Consider the following 21,742-nt stretch of genomic DNA (forward strand, 5'->3'; position numbering starts at 1 on the left):
ACCCGCAAAAAAAAAAATCCTTCCAGGAGCCAGGGATGGTGGCGCATGCCTGTAATCCCAGTACTCGGGAGGCTGAAACAGGAGGATCATGGGTTCAAAGCCAGCCTCAGCAACATAGCAAAACTATTATCAACCAAGGGAGACCTTGTTTCACAATTTATAAAAAAAAAGGGGGGGGTTGTGGTTAGAGGTGAACCCCCTGGAGGCTGAATACCCTGGGTTCAATTCTCAGTAACAAAATAATAAAGAACCCTTCCGGGAAACTAACCAAGAGCCAAGATTCCCGTGTTCCCGGGTACCAGGCAGAGGACGACTTGGGAGTCGCCCTTCTCACTGGCCGCAGCACGGATCCAGCAGGCAAGGGCTCAAAGTCGCCATGTTGCTGCGAGAACTCCCTGGGGCCTAGACCTCTGAGCGCTGCCTGGCTTCTCCTTCCCCCAGGGACGCAGAGTCAGCACTCCAGTTCCTCCCTGCACTCCAGGGCTACTCCCAGGCCCTGCACGTCCCCCGCCCACTTACTGGGCCTTCAATTGTAGTGAACAGAGCCCTGGCCTTCGGGGTTAAACTGGGCCAGGAAGGAGAAGGTGGGTGAGTCGTTGAAGAGGGAAGTGATGGTCCTCCCTCTGCAGCAGGTGGGGATCTGACACATGGCGATGTTTCCCGAGGGATAGCTGGCAGAAATGGTCAAGGAGAACTACCAGAAAACTCCCCAGCCTCTCCCCTCCGGGGCCCAGGGAAGTCACTTCGCCTGTCCTTCCATCCATCTATCTATCTTTCTTTTCCTTTCTTTCTTTCTTTCTTTCTTTCTTTCTTTCTTTCTTTCTTTCTTTCCTTTCTCTTTCTTTTTCTCTCTCCCTCCTCCCCCTCTTTCTCTCAGTTCTTATTTCTTATTTATTTTTATTTGTTTATTTATCATGGTGCTGGAGATAGAACCCAGGGACATTCTACCTCCGAGCCACAACCTCAGCCCTATGTCTTTTGTTTGTTTGTTTGTTTGTTTTTGTCGTTACTAGAGATGGAACCCAGGGGCATTCTACCTCTGAGCGATACCCCCAGCCCGCCCGCTCTTTCTTTTTTTCTTTCTTTTTCTTTAATTCTTTCTTTCTTTCTGTACTTATTTATTTATTTTGTGGGTCTAGGGATAAAACCCAAGGGCATTCGACCTTAGAGCTATACCTCCTGCCCTATTTTTTATTCTTTTTTTTGAAACCAGTTCTCCTGAATTGCAGAGGGCCTCACTAAGTAGTAGCTGAGGCTGGCTGTGAACCGCGATCCTCCTGTCTTAGCCTCCCGAATGCTGAGATTACAAGCTTGTGTCACCATGCCCGGCTTTATTCTTTATTTTGAAACAGGGTCTCATTGAGTTGCAAAGGGCCTCACTAAGTAGTAGCTGAGGCTGTTTGCAAACAGTGATCCTTCTTGTCTCAGCCTCCCGAATGCTGGGATTACAAGTGTGCACCACCATGCCCGGCTATTTATTTTTTATTTATTTATTTATCACGGTACTGGGGATGAAACCCAGGGACATTCTACCTCCGAGCCACACTCTCAGCCCTATGTTGTTTTTTTGTGTGTGTTTTTTTTCATTACTGGAGATGGAACCCAGGGGCATTCTACCTCTGAGCGACACCCCCAGCCCTATTTTTTATTTTTTATTTTGAAACCAGGTCTCACTGAGTTGCAGAGGGCCTCACTATGTAGTAGGCTGGCCGCCAACTGTGATTCTTCCTGTCTCAGCCTCCCGAATACTGGGATTACAAGCGTGCACCACCACGCCCGGCTCCTATTTTTTCTTCTTTATTTGGAAACCGGGTCTAACTGAGTTGCAGAGGGCCTCACTAAGTAACCGAGGCTGTCCGTGAACCGTGATCCTCCTGTCTCGGCCTCCCGAGTGCTGGGATTCCAAGTGTTTGCCCGGCTTACTTCGCCCCTCTTTAAAGACCTTTCTGAATTTTGCATACATGTCACAACTGAAGGATGCTGGACCACAGCCACCCCCCCCCCTCGGGGTTTTCCTCTATCTTCTTTCTGTTCTTTTTTTTTTTTTTTTTTTGCGGGTCTGGGGATGGAACCCAGGGGTATTCGACCTCCGAGTTACACCCCCTGCCCTATTTGTTGTTGTTGTTGTTGTTGTTTGTTTGTTTTTTTGTTTTGAAACCGGGTCTCACTGAGTTGCAGAGGGCCTCACTTAGTAGCTGAGGCTGTCCGCAAACCGCGATCCTCCGGTCTCAGCCTCCCAAATGCTGGGATTGCAAGCTTGCGCCACCATGCCCGGCCTTTCTGTTCTTTATTAGTAGTAGAACTCTACTTCATAGAGAAGGAGGGTTTCTCTCCCCTCCCCCTGGGTTTGATGGATTTGGGGGGATAAAACCCATCAAATCAGGGGTTACTTTCGGTGTTAAAATAAGCCAAGTCCTAGGGAAATCAGGAGGAGTTGGTTACCCTACGGAGGAGGATTCCAAGCCCGTGAAGACATTTTCTGTGTTTCATACCGAGGCTACAGTGGAGATAGAGCCCAGTGGGAAGCGGTGAATGGGTCCCTTTATGGTCAGAATAACAACGAGACTTCTTTGACAGGGCACTTAAACTCGGAACTCCCCAGGGCTGAGCTACTAAGTCAGGGGTGAGAAGCAAAGACTTCAGAGCATCAAGGGCCTCCCTGCTCCTCCTCTGAGCCGGAGGTGAACCTTCCTGTCTGTAACTCTCCCCTGGTACATCCCCCAGGGCAGGTATCTGCACAGACCGGCTTCTCCCAGGTAGGGAGCTGACTGGCTGGGAGATTTCTATTGCTCTGAACTGAACCCACCTCGAAGCTGGAAACTTAGAACCTTTTCCCTGGGACCCTGCTAAGCTCTTAGAGGGCCCAAGCTCCAAGGGGCCCAAGGAAAATACTGGGGCTGAGCTGGGCGTGCAGGCTTGTAATCCCAGCATGTGGGAGGCTGAGACAGGAGGATCGCGGTTCGAGGACAGCCTCAGCTACTTAGTGAGGCCCTCCGCAACTCAGTGAGACACTGTTTCAAAATAAAGAATAAAAAATAGGGCTGGGGTGTAGCTTGAAGGTAGAATGCCTCTGGATTCCATTCCCAGACCCCCCCCCGAATATATATATATATATATATATATATATATATATATATATATATATATATATGGACTGGTTCCACCCCAGAGCTCTCTGAAGCCGAGTCGCAGGGAGGAAAAGGAAGGACTTAAATCAAAGGATATTAGACGAAGGAGGAGCCATCGTAGAAGGTGTAGTGGAACTCGCTGGCCTTCTTGGACATCTTCCAGTCTTGAGAATGCCGGCTGTGGTGAGGCGTGTGGAGGGCGGACTGGTAAGGGATGGAAGTCTGAGCACAGGCAGGTTGAGAGGCCCTGGCGCCCGTGGCCTGGACGTCCCCTTTGGAGGCCGGCGTCGAGTGGCAGGGCAGCTTGGCGCGGTAGTTGCGTAAGATCGCGGGGTAGGAGATACTGGTCCCTTTCCACGAGGCCCATTCGGCTTCTCTGCAGGGGAGGAGAAGCACACAACTTCTAGCCACTCGCCTCCTGCTCACCAGGCAGGGTCGCCACAGCTCCTCCCGTCACCCAGGACTCCCATCCAGGGAGCAACCCATCTGGATATCTTGAGTTTTGTGAGTCTTTCGGGGTTTTTTTTTTCTTTTGGTAGAAGAAAGTTGGACAAATTATGTTAATTAACACAAGCCAGGTGTGGTGGCACATGCTCGGAACCCCAGTATTTGGGAGGCTGAGACAGGAAGATCACAGTTCCTGGGGAAGCCTCAGCTACTTAGGCCCTTTGCAACTCAGTGAGACCCCTGTTTCAAAAGAAAGAGTAAGAAATAAGGCTGCGGGTGGAGCTCAGAGGTAGAATGCTCCTGGGTTCCATCCCCAGTACTGCAAATAAATAAACAAATAAACAAACAAATAAATAAATAAATAACCAAACTTGCCAAGACATCCTGCTGCCTCGGCATCTATGTGTTGAGGACCCCCACTCCACATAGTAAAAATCGGCAAAAAGCCCCGAGAAAGAGGTATCGTCTCTGGCAAAAAATATCCCCCACTTTAGATATCCTTCATAACTATTATTCTCTTGGTATTCTTTTAACTCTCTACACGAATTGCTCTGATGATGTGAGATCAGAAATTGAGTCCTTGGAAATAAACGTCCTTGGCTTTGCTCAATAGTAATGAAAAAACTGGCCAGAACTCAGATGCTGTGATAAGCATTCCAGCTCAGACCCTCACTTTATCACTAACTCAGGATTAAGCCATTAACTAGCTCAGTTCAAGGTAACCCTGTTTACCCTTGAGACCCTGCCTAGAAACTTTGGGTGTGACTTCAAAGCAATTTGACTGAAGGACAGCTTAATTGCCAAAATACAATAGAGCCAAGGAGAAAGATTGTTGACCTTCACGCCCAGTGTGAGCGTTCCCCAAAACAGGGAGAATGCCGCATGGCTAGAAATGAAAATGACAAAATAAAGGACAGATATTCTAAATATATATGTATGGAAAACTTTAGTACGGGAAGATGGCGACCCACAAAAGCAGGGCTTAAGAGCCCCGCTAACAACAAATATCCATTACCACAAAATCAGCGCCTTTCAAAGCCAGAAAACAACATCACCAGAGAAACAAAAAAAATCACCAGGCTCCAGAGAGAAAGCGGACTGAGAACAGAGCCACAGAGGAGATCCACACGCCCGAGGACGCGGAAGACGCAGCAGCAGCGCCATACTGCCGGAGGCACCGGCGAATTCACGGGACGGCCACAGCAAGCCGAGGGGAGCCGCTGCGGAACAGCCAGGCGGGATTTCTCGGCGCAGAGGACATCTAAAGCTCCCAGTGTCTGAGCTCAGCACACGCTGCAGGGATTCAGAGTGGAATTCAAAACCAGGAAAAAAAAACGCCAGCCCAACAGCCGAGGGCGTAGCAGCGGCACCATATTGCCACCGGCGGCAGCAGCACCGAATTCACTACAGCTACATCTGCGTACTCAAGAACAGTGAGTCAAATTGCGGGCCACAGCGGAGAAATCCCAGTACTGTACTCACTGGGACTTGACCCAGTGGGACAGGGGCGGTGGCAGTGATATCACACCATAGGAGAACGTGCAACCTGGCACCCCCCACAGTCTAAAGCAGCCTCTATCGACTCTCTGGGTCGGAGACTCTGTGATACAACCCAGTAAAGGAGTAGTGGGGTCTGAGATACTACTGACTTGAGATCCAGAGCACCTTAAGTGAAGTCATAGTGACCCAAGGGAAGAACCCAGAGAAGGCACAAACTTCCGAAATCATGGGAAAGAGGAATAACACTGGAGCAATGAATGCTCACAACCCCACAACATCAGAACCCGATAAAACAGAAAATCAGAGATTTCTAGAAGATCAAATCAGGAAAATAACTGTAGAAATAATAGAGGTGCTTCGAAAAGAACTCAGAGAGAGCCAAAAAGAGATAAAGGATGCAATTAATGAAGTAAAGGCCTCAATTCAAAGCACAAACAACCGATTAGAACACATGGAGAACAGAATCTCGCTCTTAGAAGATGATCATTCCAAAAATGAACGCATAGTTTCTAATCTAGGAAAAAATATCCGACAGCAGGAATCTGATATTGAAGAAATATGGGCCCATTTTAAGAGAGCTAACCTAAGAATAATTGGAATAGAGGAGGGAAAAGAAAGTGAAACCAAAGGGATCAACAATCTCTTCAAGGAAGTAATAGCAGAAAATTTTCCAGACATAGAGCAAGTGGTCGATACGCAGGTCCAGGAAACTTATAGAACTCCCTTTAGACAGGATCGGAGAAGAGGATCCCCACGCCACATAATTGTCAAAATGACCAATGTGGAAGCCAAGCAGAGAATCTTAAAGGCAACAAAAACAAAGGGCCAAGTGACATTCAGAGGCAAACCAATTAGAATCACTCCAGACTTCCCAAACCAAGTTATGAGAGCCAGAAGGGCTTGGAGTAACATATTCCCAATTTTGAAAGAAAACAACTTCCAGCCAAAAATTTCCTACCCAGCAAAACTTTCTATCAAATTAGATGGAGAAATAAGAAGCTTCCATGACAAACAGAAACTGAAGGAATTTATGTCTTCAAAACCAGCACTAGAGAAAATACTCAAAGAGATTAACTACAAAGAAGAAATAGGTAACACACACCAGAACCAGAGAAACAAGAGTTTCCATCCAACAGACAACTAAGATTGGTTATCGGTGGAGATTCATTACTTATGTTAGTCTTTTACCTATCTCTAAATGGTATTGTTTGCCTTTATTGTTGTTAATTTTTAGGATGTCTAGTTGGAATATTAATATACCTTCAGATATAGCATTTGGAAATATTTTATCCCATTCTATTAGTAACTGTTAACTCTGTTTACATTGTCTTTGGATATACAATATGTTTTTTATTTTTTAGGGAGTTTGTATACTCTTCTGTTGCCTGTGCCATTGAAATCATAACCAAGAAATCACTGCCAATTTCAATGTTGTGAGGTTTTATGACCCAGATTTTCTCCTAAAAGTTTATAGTCTTAAGATTTATATTTAGGTCTTTTATCTATTTTGAGTTAATATTTGTTTATGGGATTAGGTAAGGGTCCAATTTTATTCTTTTCCATGTAATTATTATTTTTCAACAATATTTAGTTTAAAGATTATTATTTCTACCACCAAATGTTCGTGGAAACCTTGTCAAAAATAACTTCACAATATAGGGAAGAATTTAGCTCTAGGCTTTTATTTAACTCCAATGGTTTATATATCTGCCTTTAGAATAGTACTACACTGTTTCAATTATTGTAGCTTTATATGGTTTGAAATCAGAAAATATATATCTTCTAGCTTTGTTCTTTTTCAAGATCGTTGTGGGTACCTAGAGTCCATATTCCATATTAGGATAGATTTTTTTTTCTGAAAAATAAATATATAAATATATGATAGTTTCACCTAAAAATAGAAAAAAATAGATTCTCTGGTAAGAAAGAAAGCAAAAAGAAATATTGAAATGTTATCTTTAAGTCATCAAAAGCTTGGTATCAGACAAATGAAACTGTTATGTGAGATTATCATTTTTAATTTTGGATAAATTGCTATAATACTAGATGTCAACTACTAAGCCAAGCATAGGAGGGGGGGATAGGGAGAGAACGGGGTGGGGATCGGGTGGGGGCTGACTGGGCAATGTGTGCATGTATGTCTACAAAAGTATGTATCCCACTATGATGTATGAATACAGTGCACCAATTAAAAATAAATATGAAAAAAAAAAAGAAAAGCAAAAAAAAATAAATAAATAAATAAATATATATGTATGAAGGAAAGGAAATACCGTAAGAGTAAGAAAGCACTTTTTCATGAAGAAGAGCTTATCATAAGAACGTCCCGACTGGGAAAGAAAGGAATTAGAAAGTTAGAAGCAGGTTGCAGAGGGTTTGTGATAAGGAAATGGATTATTAGAGACCAATAGGCCCTTAATAGGCTTTTTGTCTAAAAAAGAGTGTTCAGCAGTCAAGGAAATACATCTGACAACTAAATCCAAGAACTTCACAGTGTTATTTGTGGTGTCTTATTTGCCAAGCTGTGTTGTGAGTTTTTGTAAGCTTTCAGACTTCAGAAGGCAAGGCGGATGAGATCTGAGAGACGCCCATCGCATCTCCCTGGACGCCACATCTCCCCATGCTTGTCATTTGGATATAGATGGAAACTTCAAAAAAGAAAGCAAAAGAAGATTCCATGAGAAGGCGTATTCTCCAAGCCCTGGGCCTTGGGCGTGCCTGTATTGCCTTTGGAATTTACCTTTGGACCTGCCCTGCTGCGATCGGAGGAGTTAATCTCCTAAATGCTGGACTAGTCATTTACTTTGTTTATATGTAATTTACTATTGTTTTGCTGTGATTGCCCCCCTTCCCTTTCCTTTTTCTCCTATTATTAATCTCACTGGTGAAGGGTATAAATTTCTCTGGGTTCCTGGAATAAATTGTCATTGGCTCAAGAAGCCTTTGTCCACCTCAAATTCTTTCCCAAGCGACGTACCTAAAAACTTAGGGAATTCATAGAGGGGAAAGAATTGCTGCAGATAGCCTTCTGCAGAACTCCACCTGCCTTTTGCCCCATCTTTCTGAGGATTTGACCGGGAGCTGACAATAACGACCCAACTGAGATTAGTCGGCAACACAAACTAACTAAAAAATAGGGCTGGAGGTGTAGCCAGTGGGGTTCCATACCCAGTATCACAAAAAAGGAAGGAAGGAAGGAAGGAAGGAAGGAAGGAAGGAAGGAAGGAAGGAAGGAAGGAAGGGGTTGAAGCTCAGAGGCGGAATGCCCCTGGCTTCAAACCCAGCACCACACACACACAAAAGGGCGCAAAAAAAAGAATAAAAAATAGGGCCGGGGATGTGGCTTGGAGGTAGAATGCTTCTGGGTTTCCATCCCCAGTGTCGCCTCCCCCCCAAAAAATGAACACTCGGGAAAACAGAAGCTGGGCACGAGTCACAGAAAGAGGGACGGGGGAGGCAGCCCACCAGGAGACGGGCGCCACCCTCCTGGGTACCAGGCCTGCGGGGCAGTGTGCGCCGGGCAATCCCCTGCCTCTGTTTCCTTATTTGGAAAATAAACAGGCAGGACCAGTCATGGCCGTGCGTCTCGTGGCTTCCTGGACTCGTGGCCAACGCAGGGCTTTCTGAGAACATGCGAACGTCACCGCCAAGCCGGCACTCACATGTGGCGACACATCTCTTGTAGCCTCTCCCGGGCTTCGGGGCAGGGGTCGGTCAGCTCCAGGACGGGAATGGGTCCCTCCCCTTGCTGCAAGGGAGACACGCTGATGTCCTCTACTGCCTTTGATTTGCCTGTAGTTAAAGGCGAAAAGCTTAGGGGTGGTGTCAGGCAGGTTTCTCCCGCATCGAGCTCCGCTAGGAGGAGTGTTTATTCTCCCCTGCGATGGGCATCACCGGCCGCTCCTGTGGGGCAGTGTCCGGCGGGATTGTTAGGGGATGTGAGGCCCTGACAAACACCAAGAGATGGGACGGCTGGGGAGCCGCAGAGCGGAAATAACATTAGCCGGGCGTGCTGTCGCGCTTGTAATCCCAGGATTGGGGAGGCTGAGACAGGAGGATCTCGGTTCGTGGACAGCCTCAGCTACTACTTAGTGAGGTCCTTTGCAACTCAGTGAGACCCTGATTCTAAATAAAGAATAAAAATAGGGCTGGGGGTGTTGCTAAGAGGTAGAATGCCCCTGGGTCCCATCCCCAGTATCACACGCACAAAAAATAGGGCTGAAGGTGTTACTCGGAGGTAAAATGCCCCCGGATTCCATGCCTCGTGCGGGAATGCCTCTGGCCGCCCCAGAACCACCGCCTTCTTACCAAAAAGGGGAAGGCAAGTCACAGCCAGTCAGGGGTGGGGGCAGAAATAAAACCCAAGCTTGACAATTTCCAGCCTTACCTCTAAGCGTCCGAGGCAGTCACTGGCAAAGAGAGTTTCTACACCCCATCATCTCCGACCCTGAATCTCCCGGCTGTCATGACAACTCAGCAAGGGAAGCTGGGAAGGCTCCAGGCCCGGCCTGCTCCTACAGGCCTCTTGTGTCTTCTCTGAGCTTCACGGCACAACATGGCTGCCTATGGCTTGCCCTCACCCACCACCTGGTCTCTCTCACGCCCCTGTTTCCTGGTGGGTCTTCGCTGACAGGACAGGGGGTCCTTTAGGGCTTTGTTTCCACCTCTGAACACCAGCCTGATTTGGAACAACATCGGCCAACATGCACGGGCAGCTGGAAATCTCATCTTCCAGCCTCATTGCCCACAACTGCCACCACCGCCGCCACCAACGCTCACGGATCTTTCTGGAAGCCCCTTTTTACCTGACTTCTTTTTGATCTCCCTTACTGTCAAGAGGGAGAAACTGAGGCAGGATGTAGACGACTGGTAGGTGAGCTGGTAAGGCGAGTTCACGCCCACGGCAGAGATGTTCGTGAGGGACTCTGGAGAGGGCGACAGCGGGCTCTGCTTTTGCAGTGTTCACTGTTTTTCAATCAAAGTGTAGCCTGCAAAGCCGGGCATGGTGGCTTGAACCCAGTAATCCTAGTACTTGGGAGGCGGAGACAGGAGGATCGCGGGTTCAAGGACAGCCTCCGCCAGTAGTGAGACTCTCATCAACTTGGTGTGACCCTGGGTCCAACTAAAGAATAAAATCCACTGTCCACTCACCACCACCACCAAAAATGTTTAATAAAATAAAAGGAAAAAAACAAAGAATAAAAGTTCCAGGAGTATCACTCAGAGGTTGAATGCCCTTGGGTTTAATCCCTAGAGCCAATAAACTAAAATGGAAAAAAAAAGTAAAACAAAAGCTTAATATAGACTTTATTTATTTATTTATTTATTTATTTATTTATTTATTTAGTGGTCCTGGGGGTGGAACCCAGGGGCCTTGTACCTATGGGCTATACTCCAAGACCTATTTTATACTTTATTTGGAAACAGGGTCTCACTAAGTTGCTGAGAGCCTCACTAAGTAGCTGAGGCTGGCTTCGAACCTAGTGATCCTCCTGTCTCAGCCTCCCAAGCGCTGGGATTACAAGTGTGCGCCACCACACTTATTTGTTTATTTATTTATTTTACAGTACTGGGGATGAAAACCAGGGGCATTCTACCTCTGAGTGATACTCCTGGCCCTATTTTTTAGTCTTTATTTTGAAACAGGGTCTCACTGAGTTGCTGAGGGCCTCACAAAGTAACTGAGGGTATCCGCGAACTGCGATTCTCCAGTCTCAGACTCCCAAATGCTGGGCGTGCCACCACGCCTGACTTTGCAATTTTTTTTTTTTTGAGGTACAGGGGATGGAATCCAGGGGCATTCTACCTTTGAGCTACACCTCTCCAGCCCTATTTTTTATTCTTTATTTGGAAACAGGGTCTCACTGCATTTCATTGCACAGGGCCTAAATTACTGAGGCTGTCCTTGAACTGCAATCCTCCTGTCTCAGCCTCCCAAATGCTGGGATTACAAAAGCATGCAAGTTTTAAAAACTGGCCCTTCCCTGCAGATAAAAAACAGCTCTAGGATATGACCCAGAAGGAGAGCTGCTAGGCTGTGGGGTGGAGACCTCTCCTGCCCAATACATCGCCCCAGACTATTTTCCCTGGGAAAGGACCTTGATTTTTCCACTCACCTAGAATGTGTGAGAATCGGTTGTTCCACATCCACCTCCACCCTGGAGATGAGGACCTCTCCATCTGCGGTTGCCAATCTCGGTCCCTTCCACCTACGGCTGATGCCCGGGTACCCACCTTTGCCCAGGGGTCCCACACTGTAGCCATTTCTCCCAACGGTGCCGATCAGGAATTTGAAGGCCTTCTCCTTGGCGTCCACAAAGCGCCTGGTGATGTCCAGGGGATTGGCACCTACAGAAGAAATCAGTCGGCCGGGCACCGTGGCGCACGCCTGTATTCCCAGTACTTAGGAGACGAAAGCAGGGGGATTGCAGGTTCGAGGCCAGCCTCAGCAGGTGGCGAGACTCTCGTCCACCCAGTGAGACCCTGTTTCAGAACAAAATATAAACAGGGCTGGCGTGTGGCTTGGAGGTTCAATCCCCAGTGTCTGTCTGCCCCCCCCTCTCTCACACACACACACACACACACACACACACACACACACACACAATGACGTGCTTTTGTTCCAGCGTGGTTGGGGGGATGCTTCCAGGAAAGGGCCATTTCCTAACGTAAGTGTGAGGGGCTTCTCAGGAGCCCCTCAGTCATCCTGTCTCCCTCATCTTTTTCTCGTCCTGCCGCTGAGCCCGGGTACCAAGGATGTAGGACCTGAAGCACGTGCATCTGAAAGAGAAGGTGCTTGGGGCTGACCCTCACCGTGAGGGCTCAACTCCCTGTTCCAGGCTCCGACCTTTTCTCATTCATTCATTCATTCATTCATTCATTCATTCATTCATGGTACTGGGGAGAGAACCCAGGAGCATTCTACCTCCAAGCGACACCCCCAGCCCTATGTTTTATTCTTTATTTTGAAAGAGGGTCTCACTGAGTTGCAGAGGGCCTCACTAAGTAGCTGAGGCTGTCCACAAACTGCGATCCTCCTGTCTCAGCCTCCCAAGTGCTGAGATGACAAGGGTGCACCACCCTGCCTGGCCCTATTTTTTATTTGGAAACAGGGCCTCACTAAGTTGCTGAGGGCTTTGCTAAGTTCCTGAGGCTGGCTTTTAACCTGCAATTCTCCTATCGCAATCCCCCAAGCACTGGGATGACAAGCGTGTGTCACTACACCCAGCTTGCACCCGTATTTGTGTGTGTGTGCAGGGGGTGGTAATGGGGTGGAACCCAGAGGCTTTTCTACCTCCGGGCTACACTCCCAGACGTATTTTATTCTTTATTTGGAGACAGGGTCTCACTAAGTTGCTGAGAGCCTCACTAAGTAGCTGAGTCTGGCTTTGAACCTGCACGATCCTCCTGTCTCAGCCTCCCAAGCACGGGGATGACAAGCATGCACCACCACGGCCGGCTCTTGCACCCGTATTTTGACAACAGCCCGTCACACGAGATCACGTGTGGAATTTTCTCCGGTGGTATCATGTCAGTGGCCAAAAAGTTTCCAAATTTGGAACATTCCAGATTTCAGATTAGAATCAGCACAGTGGCACACGCTTGTAATCCCAATACTTGTGAGGCTAAGACCGGAGGGTCATGGTTCGCGGACAGCCTCAGCTGCTTAGTGAGGCCCTTTGCAACTCAGTGAGACCCTGTTTCAAAATAAAGAACAAAGCCGGGCGTGGTGGCGCTGGCTTGTAATCCCCGCACTGAGACAGGAGGATCGCACAGGTCCAGAGCCAGCCTCAGCTACTTAGTGAGGCTCTCAGCAACTTAGTGAGACCCTGTTTCCAAATAAAGTATAAAATAGTTCTGGGAGTATAGCCCGGAGGTAGAAAAGCCCCTGGGTTCCACCCCCAGGACCACACACACACACACACACACACACACACACACTCACTCAAAAGGAAGAGCCGTGAATCCTTAAATACCACCAAAGTAATAATAATAATAATAATAATAATAATAATAATAATAATGAATAAAAAATAGGGCTGGGGGGTGTGGCTCAGAGGTAGAAGGTCCCTGGGTTCCATCCCCAGTACTGAAAAAAAAAAGAAAGAAAAATTAAAAATAATATTTCGGAATCCGGGATGCTCGATGTATACCCACAGACCCTAGAGACACTGTAGACATGAGACCAGCGCTCCAGACTGCAGATCAGAACGGGCATGGTGGTGCGTGCTTGGGCCAGAAACAGTGCAACGGCAGCAGAGCAGGCTTACCGGAGGCCGACTCCACCATGGTCTTTATCTTCAGAGTGAGGAGCTCTGTGAGCAGGCGGATGGAATTCCGCTGAAACTTCTGCAGCGTCTCCTGGCCGGCCGACACCGGGCGGGCTGGCGTGGGAGAGGACGCCGGGTACTTGGCTGCCCTGCCAGCCCTGGGCAGTGCGGCCTGTAGCGGGGGCAACAGCGACGGCAGTTTCTTCTGGGGGACCTGCGCGGGGGGCGGCTCCGCCAGCACCACCGGGGCGCATCCGAAGCTGATGTCCAGGCCCGGGATGCTGGACGGGGTGGGCACCGCGGGGTCGGTGATGAGCTCCTCCCAGGTGAACTCAAAAATGCTCTTGATGTCCTTGGGGATGGCGACGTTCGCTTTGCAGCAGAGCACCAGGAGTTTGGTGATGCGGGCCAGCAGCGTGGGGGCCGTGGCCAAGTACTGCTGGTACAGTTCTCAGTTACTCTTGATGTCGCTCATGGTGTCTGAGGGTGGACAGTGCTAAGAGATAATGTCCATCTCGGAGGAGAGGGCATCTGCAGCGGTCAAGACTGAGAGGGCCCTGAGAGACTGCCGAGAGCAGAAACCTAGCAAGGCGCCTTGGTGGCCGGCGGAGTGCTGAGATGGCCTCCACAGATCATCCAAGGCCGTGGTTCCTATCCAGGAAGGAGAAGGAAATCATGGGTCATTCCCCTGCCGTAGGGCAAAGGGATGCTCCCGCCCTTCCCTTCCCAGAGACACTGATGCTGTGAGCTGCTTTAGAAGGGCCTGGTCAAGCCGGGTGTGGAATGCCAACATTGGGGAGGCTGAGACCGGAGGATCGCGGTTCGTGGACAGCCTCAGCTACTTAGTGAGGCCCTCTGCAACTCAGTGAGACCCTGTTTCCAAATAAAGAATAAAAAATAGGGCAGGGGGTGAAGCTCGGAGGTAGAATGCCCTGGATTCCCTCCCTGGTATAATATATAATAATAATAATAATAATAATAATAATAATAATAATGCTGAGGGTGTAGCTTGGAGGTAGAATGACCCTGGATTCCAGCCCCAGTACTGCAATAAAATAAAATAAAATAAAATAAAATAAAATAAAATAAAATAAAATAAGCAGAAGGTCTGGTTATGAGGATGCTCCCAGAAAAGCTCCAGGGACAGCCACAGGGCCCGGCACCACAGCAGGAGGCTGGGGGCTGGAGGAGCTCAAGCCAAGGTATGCGGAAGGTCTCACTGCACCTTTTAGAGTTTTAGATCCAAAGGTGGAAGGCACGCCTGGGGTCTACTGATTAAAAACTTGCAAAAATAGCTGGGTGTGGTGGCGCACGCTTGTAATCCCCACGCTTGGGAGGCGGAGACAGGAGGATCGCGCAGGTTCGAAGCCAGCCGCGCACTGGCTTAGGAGACCCTGTTCCAAATAAAAATATAAAATAGGTCTGGGAGTGTAGCCTGGAGGTAGAAGGGCATCCAGGAACACCAGTACTACCAAAAAAAGGAAAAAAAACTTGCAAAAACAAAAGGACATTTGTTGGCTGGCTCTCCAGGGACCAGTGACGTGGAGGTGCTCGGCTGCAAGACCGGGAAGGGCCGGGAATGATCCCACAGGCACGTCAGAGCCCGCTTGGAGGGCCGAGGGAAATGCGCCTACCCAGCTCAGTGCTTCATAAAATTGAGAGTGTTTCATCAAATCCAAGACACCAGCGATTGCAGGACGCGCAACCTTACTAGAGAGAGGGAAATCGACGGGCCCTCACGGACTGTAAGACGTGTCGCGACATCAGAGCTGGTGAAGGCTGAGAAACGTGTACCTTAAAGTCAGTGGACGGTCACAGATACTTTCCCACCGCCACAGAAGAGCTTGAGGGTTCTGAGTGGTGATCAAGTGTGAACCTGGAGGAGGTTTAGCAGACTCATGACTGGGTCAGCTGGCCAGCAGCAATGAATTACCATGTGGTAATTACTGTGTATCTCTAATTCTTAATAATTAATAATTATAATTAACTATAACGATTAATAATTACTACTTATAACAATAAAGTATCATTGTTGATTATAATTATATATGACCATATATAATTCTATATTATATATAATATAATAATATATAATATAAAACATTATATATTATACAATATATATAATATAATATAATATAATAATTTATAATATTATAATATAATATACTATAATATGATATATTATAATATAATAATATAATTATATAAGGTAATATATAATTATAATAAAAATAACAATTAATAATAATAATAATAATAATAATGGATTATTTATTTATAGTACTGAGGATGAAAGCCAGGGGCGTTCTACCTCCAAGCTACACCCCCAGCCCTATTTTTTATTCTTTATTTGAGACAGGATCTCAGAGTTGCAAAAGGCCTCACTAAGTAGCCGAGGCTGGCCGTGAACCGCGATCCTCCTGTCTCAGCCTCCCGAATGCTGGGATGACAAGCTTGCGCCACCACACCCGGCTATTTTTAGTTTGAAACAGGGTCTCACTGGGCTGTTGAGAGCCTCACTAAGTAGCTGAGGCTGGCTTCGAACCCGTGCGATCCTCCTGTCTCAGCCTCCCAAGTGCAGGAATCACAAGCGTGCTCCACCATGCCCGGCCAGCCCTATTTTTTATTCTTTCTTTTATTTTTGGTGGTACTGGGGTTCCTGGAAACCCTTCTACCTCGGGCTACACTCCCATGCCTATTTTATACTTTATTTGGAAACAGGGTCTCACTAAGTTGCTGAGAGCCTCACTAAGTAGCTGAGGCTGGCTTCGAACCTGTGCGATCCTCCTGTCTCCACCTCCCAAGCGAGGGGATTACAAGCATGCGCCACCACGCCCAGCTTACTTTTCATTTTGAAACAAGGTCTCACTAAGTTTCAGAGGCTGTCTCTGCAATTTCGGAGGCTGTCCTCCAATCTACAATCTTTTGTCTCAGCCTCCCAAGTACTAGGATTACAGATGTGCACCTCCACGTCTGGCATTTTCTGTTCTATTTTTCATCTAACACCAAGTCTGGTGGTCATACCAACCAGAAACGGAAAACTCTATGTGCCACTGAAGTCCAACAAACAGCCTAAGAGACCTACACAGACGGCAATAAACATAAGAAGCAATTCTCACTAAAGAATTTAAAAGGAGGAGAAAAGCCAGGCGTGGTGGCGCATGCCTGTAATCCCAGTACTTGGGAGGCTGAGACAGGAGGATCGCAGGTTCGCAGCCAATTTAGCACGGCCCTCCACAACTTAGTGAGACCCTGTTTCCAAACAAGAAATAAAATCGGGCCTGGGGTTTTAGCTCAGAGGTAAAATGCCTCTGGGTTCAATCCCTGGTGCCAAAAAAAAAAAGAATAAAAAAAAAACTAAGAAATTTATAAAGGATATAAGAAACCGGGCATGATGGAGCATACCTGTAATCCCTGCACTTGTGAAGCTAACGCAGCGGGATTGCAGTTTCGCAGACGGCCTCAGCAATTTAGCAAAGCCCTCCACAACTCAGTGAGAATTTGTTTCAAAATAAAAATTAAAAATATTTAGAAGGTCTACAGGCTCCAAGATAGCTACAGCAGCACAGACCACTCTTTGGTTTCTTTTCTTTCATTTATTTATTTATTTATTTATTTATTTATTTATTTATTTATGGGTCTGGGGATGGAACCCAGGGGCATTTGACCTCCAAGCTATACCCCCAGCCCTATTTTTTTTTTAAAATTCTGAAACAGGGTCTCACTGAGTTGCAGAGGGCCTCACTAAGTAGCTGAGGCTGGCGGCGAACCGAGATCCTCCGGTGTCAGCCTCCCCAATGTGGATTATAAGCCTGTGCCACCGCGCCCTGCTGGTGTCTTATGCTAATATATGTCCTCTGGATGCTTTTGCACTCTGGTTTCCCTGTGTCTCATACCAAAATTCCCTACCTCTCCTAACTCCCATGACCTTCCGCATCTCTCCTCCTGCCTGCCTTAATTACTCCCCTAAAATATAGGCGGGTTTCTACCAGGGAGCCAAACAATAGTATAAATCTCCATGCAGTTACGTGCTTGGTAGAATTCCCAATGAACGGGCATTAAATTATCGTTAAATAAGCTGATTACTTACAAACATCACTTACACACAGTCTTTAAATGCAGAGGCATCAAATAATGGGTATCTTTGTATCATAAAAAAAATAGGGCTGGAGGTGTAGCCCAGAGGCAGAACGCCCCTGGGTTCAATCTCCAGTGCCCCACACACACAAAGAAAAAAGGAAAATAAAAAGGAAAACGCTGTGCAGAGCGTCTCTCCCGGGAGTGTGAGGAGTGAGCCAGCGGCCCTCTTTCCAGGTTTCAGGTCAGGGAGAGCACGCGAGGCTTTCTCAGCCAGAGAACAAGTGTTAACAGGCCCAGAGCTCGGAGTTCACCCCAGCGCCCAGGGACGCTCAACACTGACCGCACTTGGCCTGTGACGTCACTGGTCCCCACCCACCTCCTGAACCTGAGGACCCGCGAGGGGCGCATGCTGGGCAGAGTCGCGTCCTCAGCGGAGCTGGAGCAGAAAAAGGTCCTTCGCAGAAGTGGTCAAAGACCCAGGCGCGGTGGCACACGCCTGTCATTCCAGGACTTGGGAGGCTGAGACAGGAGGACGGCGGTTCGCGGCCAGCCTCAGCTACTTAGTGAGGCTCTCTGCAACTCAGTGAGACCCTGTTTCAAAATAAAGAATAAAGGCTGGGCGTGGTGGCGCACGCTTGTAATCCCAGCGCTTAGGAGGCGGAGACAGGAGGATCATGCAGGTTCGAAGCCAGCTGCGCACACTGGCTTAGGAAACCCTGTTTCCAAATATAGGTCTGGGAGTGTAGCTCAGAGGTAGAAGGGCTTCCAGGAACCCCAGTACCACCAAAAAAAAAAAAAAGAAAAGAATAAAAATTAGGGCTGGGGGTGTAGAATTTAGAAATAGGGAAGAGGGGGGAGGGTGGAAGGAAGGGAGGGAGGGAGGGCAGGCGGACAAAATAGAAATACACAAGGTGCCTGGGTATGGATCTGGTAAGGGGAGCAAGCCACACCCATAGCACCCCGATTTCTGCCAAAACAAAGGAATTTCCACTTTGGAGTATATCTGTAATGGCACTCCAAAGGTACAGAAGAAAAAAAATTGGGTGTGGTGACACACACTTGTAATCTTAGTGTTTAGGAAAATGAGATGGGAGGATTGCAGGTTCAAGGACAGCCTCAGCAAGTACTGAGACTCGCGGCAACTTGGCACAACTCAGTTTAGAAAAAGGGGGTGGTGCTGGGGGTCTAACTCAGGAGTAGGATGCCCCTGGATTCAATCACCAGTATCAAAAAAAAGAAAGAAAAGATAGAAAATATAAGTGGCGCACGCTTGTAATCCCGCGCTTGGGAGGCTAAGACAAGAAGATCATATGGGTTTGAAGCCAGCCTCAGCTACTTAGTGAGGCTCTCAGCAACTTAGTGAGACCCTGTTTCCAAATAAAGTATAAAATAGGGCTGGGAGTATAGCCCGGAGGTAGAAAGCCTCTGGGTTCCACCCCTAGTAACACAAAAATAAAAATCAAAGATATATAGGAAGAGCAAAGGAGCAGGTGTGCTGTGGAGTCAAGCAGAATGAACGTGGGGACTGAATGGACTTTGGGAAAATCAAGGGCATCTGAGAAGGAAGCGAAGGGAAGCTTGGGTGGGACTTAAACCAGAGAGGGTTTGCATTCTCCCTGTTACTGACACTGATCCAAGAAGTATTCTTGGATATTAAAAAGTAATAGCTGAAGGATACGCAACTGAATACTTCAAAACAATGAAAGCCGGGGTATGGCGCGGCGCATCTCCCATCCTAGGACTCAGGAAGTTGAGCTGGGAGGGCTGCAGGGTCAAGGTCAGCCTGGGGCACGGCTTACAGGAAGCAGCTTCCTCGGGTGACTGGTCCGCTCGGGCATGGCTGCAGGTGCATGCCTGAGACCTGCCTACCTGTGAGCAGTGCCTTGGGTACTCCAGGTCATGTGGGGGCTGGGGAGATTCATAGACGTGTTTGGTCATAAACAGCATCTGGAGGAGGCTCTGACTCTCTTTGCACAGAGGGAAGAGGAAGGCTTTGACATAACGCAGCCCTTGGAGTAAGGGGCTCCGGGCAGCCCAAGACGATTCGGCCTTACCTCAGCCAGGCTCAGGCCGACACTGGCTGCCCGACCCGGAGGGGATTCACCGGGGCTCCTTGTCTCCTCCACCGGGAGGCGGACTGTGGCCAAGGGGCCCTTGTGGAGATGGGTCCCCAACAGGTCCTGTCAAGGAACCTAAACGTGACCACTTGGGACCAGTGCTCCTAAGTGTGAAAATCTTTTTGGTAGCCGGGCGTGGTGGCTGGGATGACACTTGTCACCCCAGCATTCGGGAGGCTGAGACAGGAGGATCACAGTTCGTGGGCAACCTCGGCTACTTAGTGAGGCCCTTTGCAACCCAGTGAGAGCCTGTTTGAAAATAAAGAATAAAAAATAGGACTGGGGGTGTGGCTTGGAGGTAGAATGCCTCTGGGCTCCATCCCCAGTACAACAACAACAACAACAAAAAAGATAAATAATAAAATAGGGCTGGGGGTATAGCTCAGAGGTAGAATGTCCCTGGGTTCAATCCCCAGTACCACAAAAATAAATAAATAATAAAATAAGGCTGGGGGTACAGCTCAGAGATAGAATGTCCCTGGATTCTATCCCTGGTACCGCAAAATAAATAAATAGATTAATTAATTCAATAAAATAAAATCTTTTTGTGTTTTGGTATTGGGGGTGGAATCCAGAAATGTTCTACCTTGGAGCTACAGTCCCTACCCTGTTTTATGTTTAATTCTGAAACAGGGTCTCGCTGGCCCTGCTTCAGATGCCCAAGCACTGGGATTGCAGGTGTGTACCACCGTGCCCCCGATGATCATCTTTTTCTTTCTTTCTTTTTTTTTTTTTTTTGGTGGTACTGAGGATGGGACCCAGGAACCTTCTACCTCCGAGCTACACCCCCAGCCTATTTTTTCTTCTTTATTTTGAAGCCGGTTCTCACTGGGTTGCAGAGGCCTCACTACGTAGCTGATGAGGATGACCTTTAAGGGAGGGGCGAAGGCATGGGTGGGCGTTAAACCAACACACTCCTGGCCACCCCGGCCATAACGGTGAAGTAGTGCAGACAACAACGGAGCAGCCCAACAATCCTGTGTGTTATCCTCACAAACTATTAGGCGGTCATTAAAATAATAGGCTAGAGCTGGGCGTGATGGCGCACCCTCGTCATCCCAGCATTGGGAGGCTGAGACTGGAGGACCGTGGTTCAAGGCCAGCCTCAGCTACTTAGTGAAGCCCTTTGCAACTCAGTGAGACCCTGATTCAAAATAAAAAATAGGGCTGGGGTGTCGCTCGGAGGTAGAATGCCCCAGGCTCCATCCCCAGGACCGCAAAATTAAGTAAATAAATAAATAACCGAGAGGGTAAAAGGGAAAAAGACCAAATGGCACATTGTACATTAACATGTCCCATGAATGCCTGTACAGATGAAAAGCTTAGAAGCAGAGATATACAAAGATTTAACAAAGATTTAAAATAAGGATGATTATTCTAGGCAAAAAGTCAAACCAGGGCTTACTCTTGTATTTTCTTATTTTTTCTTGTTCTTCTTTTTTGGTCCTGCAGATTGAACCTGGGAGCGCTGTACCTCTGAACTACACCCCAGCCCTTTTTAAAATTTATTTTTAAACAGAGTCTAGCTAAGTTGCTGAGGTCTTGCCAAGTTGCTGAGGCTGCCTTTGAACCTGCAATCCTCCTGTCTCAGCCTCCCAGATACTGGAAATATAGGTGTGCACCACTGCACCCAGTTGGCATTTTCTTGTTCTCCAAAAACAATCCTGAGCCGGGCTTGGTGGCACACGCTTGTAATCTCCCAGCATTCGGGAGGCTGAGACCAGAGGGTCACGGTTCACGGACAGCCTCAGCTACTTAGTGAGGCCCTCTGCAACCTAGTAAGACCCTGTTTTAAAATAATCAAAAATAGGGAAAGGGGTGTAGCTTGGCGGTACAATGCCCCCGGGTCCCATCCCTAGTAAAAAACAAAACAAAACAAAACAAAAAAATCCTGAATCCAGTGATCGTGTGGAGAGAGTGGTGTGTGTGGTCGAGGAGAAGCAGGCATCCCATGTTCGAGCTCAGGAAACTTAATTACTGCTAATTAAGCAGAAACAGAAGAGGGCGCAGAGCACCCCAAGGCCAATCCTAAAACCAGCCCACGTTACCAACAAGCACGTGAGCTTTCAGGGAGGGGACAACATGGCAGTTCAAACTGTCATTTCAAATGAGAGCCGGAAAGAAAAAAGCCCTGTCCCTCAACACCCAGGCACCAAACCCGTATTCACTATGCGCAAACGTATCAAACGCAGCCCTG

The 21,742-nt window shown here is 47.8% G+C and overlaps 1 protein-coding gene and 1 pseudogene across 2 annotated transcripts in view; one reads left to right on the forward strand and one right to left on the reverse strand.

The window, feature by feature from the left end:
* The window catches only part of LOC308278388 (uncharacterized protein C3orf20-like), a gene marked incomplete at both ends in the record, with an annotated part of 38,644 nt that extends 24,824 nt beyond the window's left edge, over positions 1–13,820 (reverse strand). The window contains 8 exon segments of the mRNA XM_080718141.1: positions 520–529; positions 532–671; positions 3,226–3,504; positions 8,738–8,867; positions 9,881–10,000; positions 11,289–11,423; positions 13,346–13,796; positions 13,800–13,820. Coding sequence (XP_080574267.1) covers positions 520–529; positions 532–671; positions 3,226–3,504; positions 8,738–8,867; positions 9,881–10,000; positions 11,289–11,423; positions 13,346–13,796; positions 13,800–13,820 — 1,286 coding nt within the window.
* Positions 1–21,742, forward strand: part of LOC308278474 (mitochondrial intermembrane space import and assembly protein 40-like) — a 207,554-nt pseudogene that overhangs the window by 142,236 nt on the left and 43,576 nt on the right. The gene's annotated exons all lie outside the window — the stretch shown is intronic.

The sequence above is a fragment of the Muscardinus avellanarius genome (genome assembly GCF_963383645.1).
Source record: "Muscardinus avellanarius genome assembly, chromosome: 22".
In the NCBI taxonomy this organism is placed as follows: domain Eukaryota; kingdom Metazoa; phylum Chordata; class Mammalia; order Rodentia; family Gliridae; genus Muscardinus; species Muscardinus avellanarius.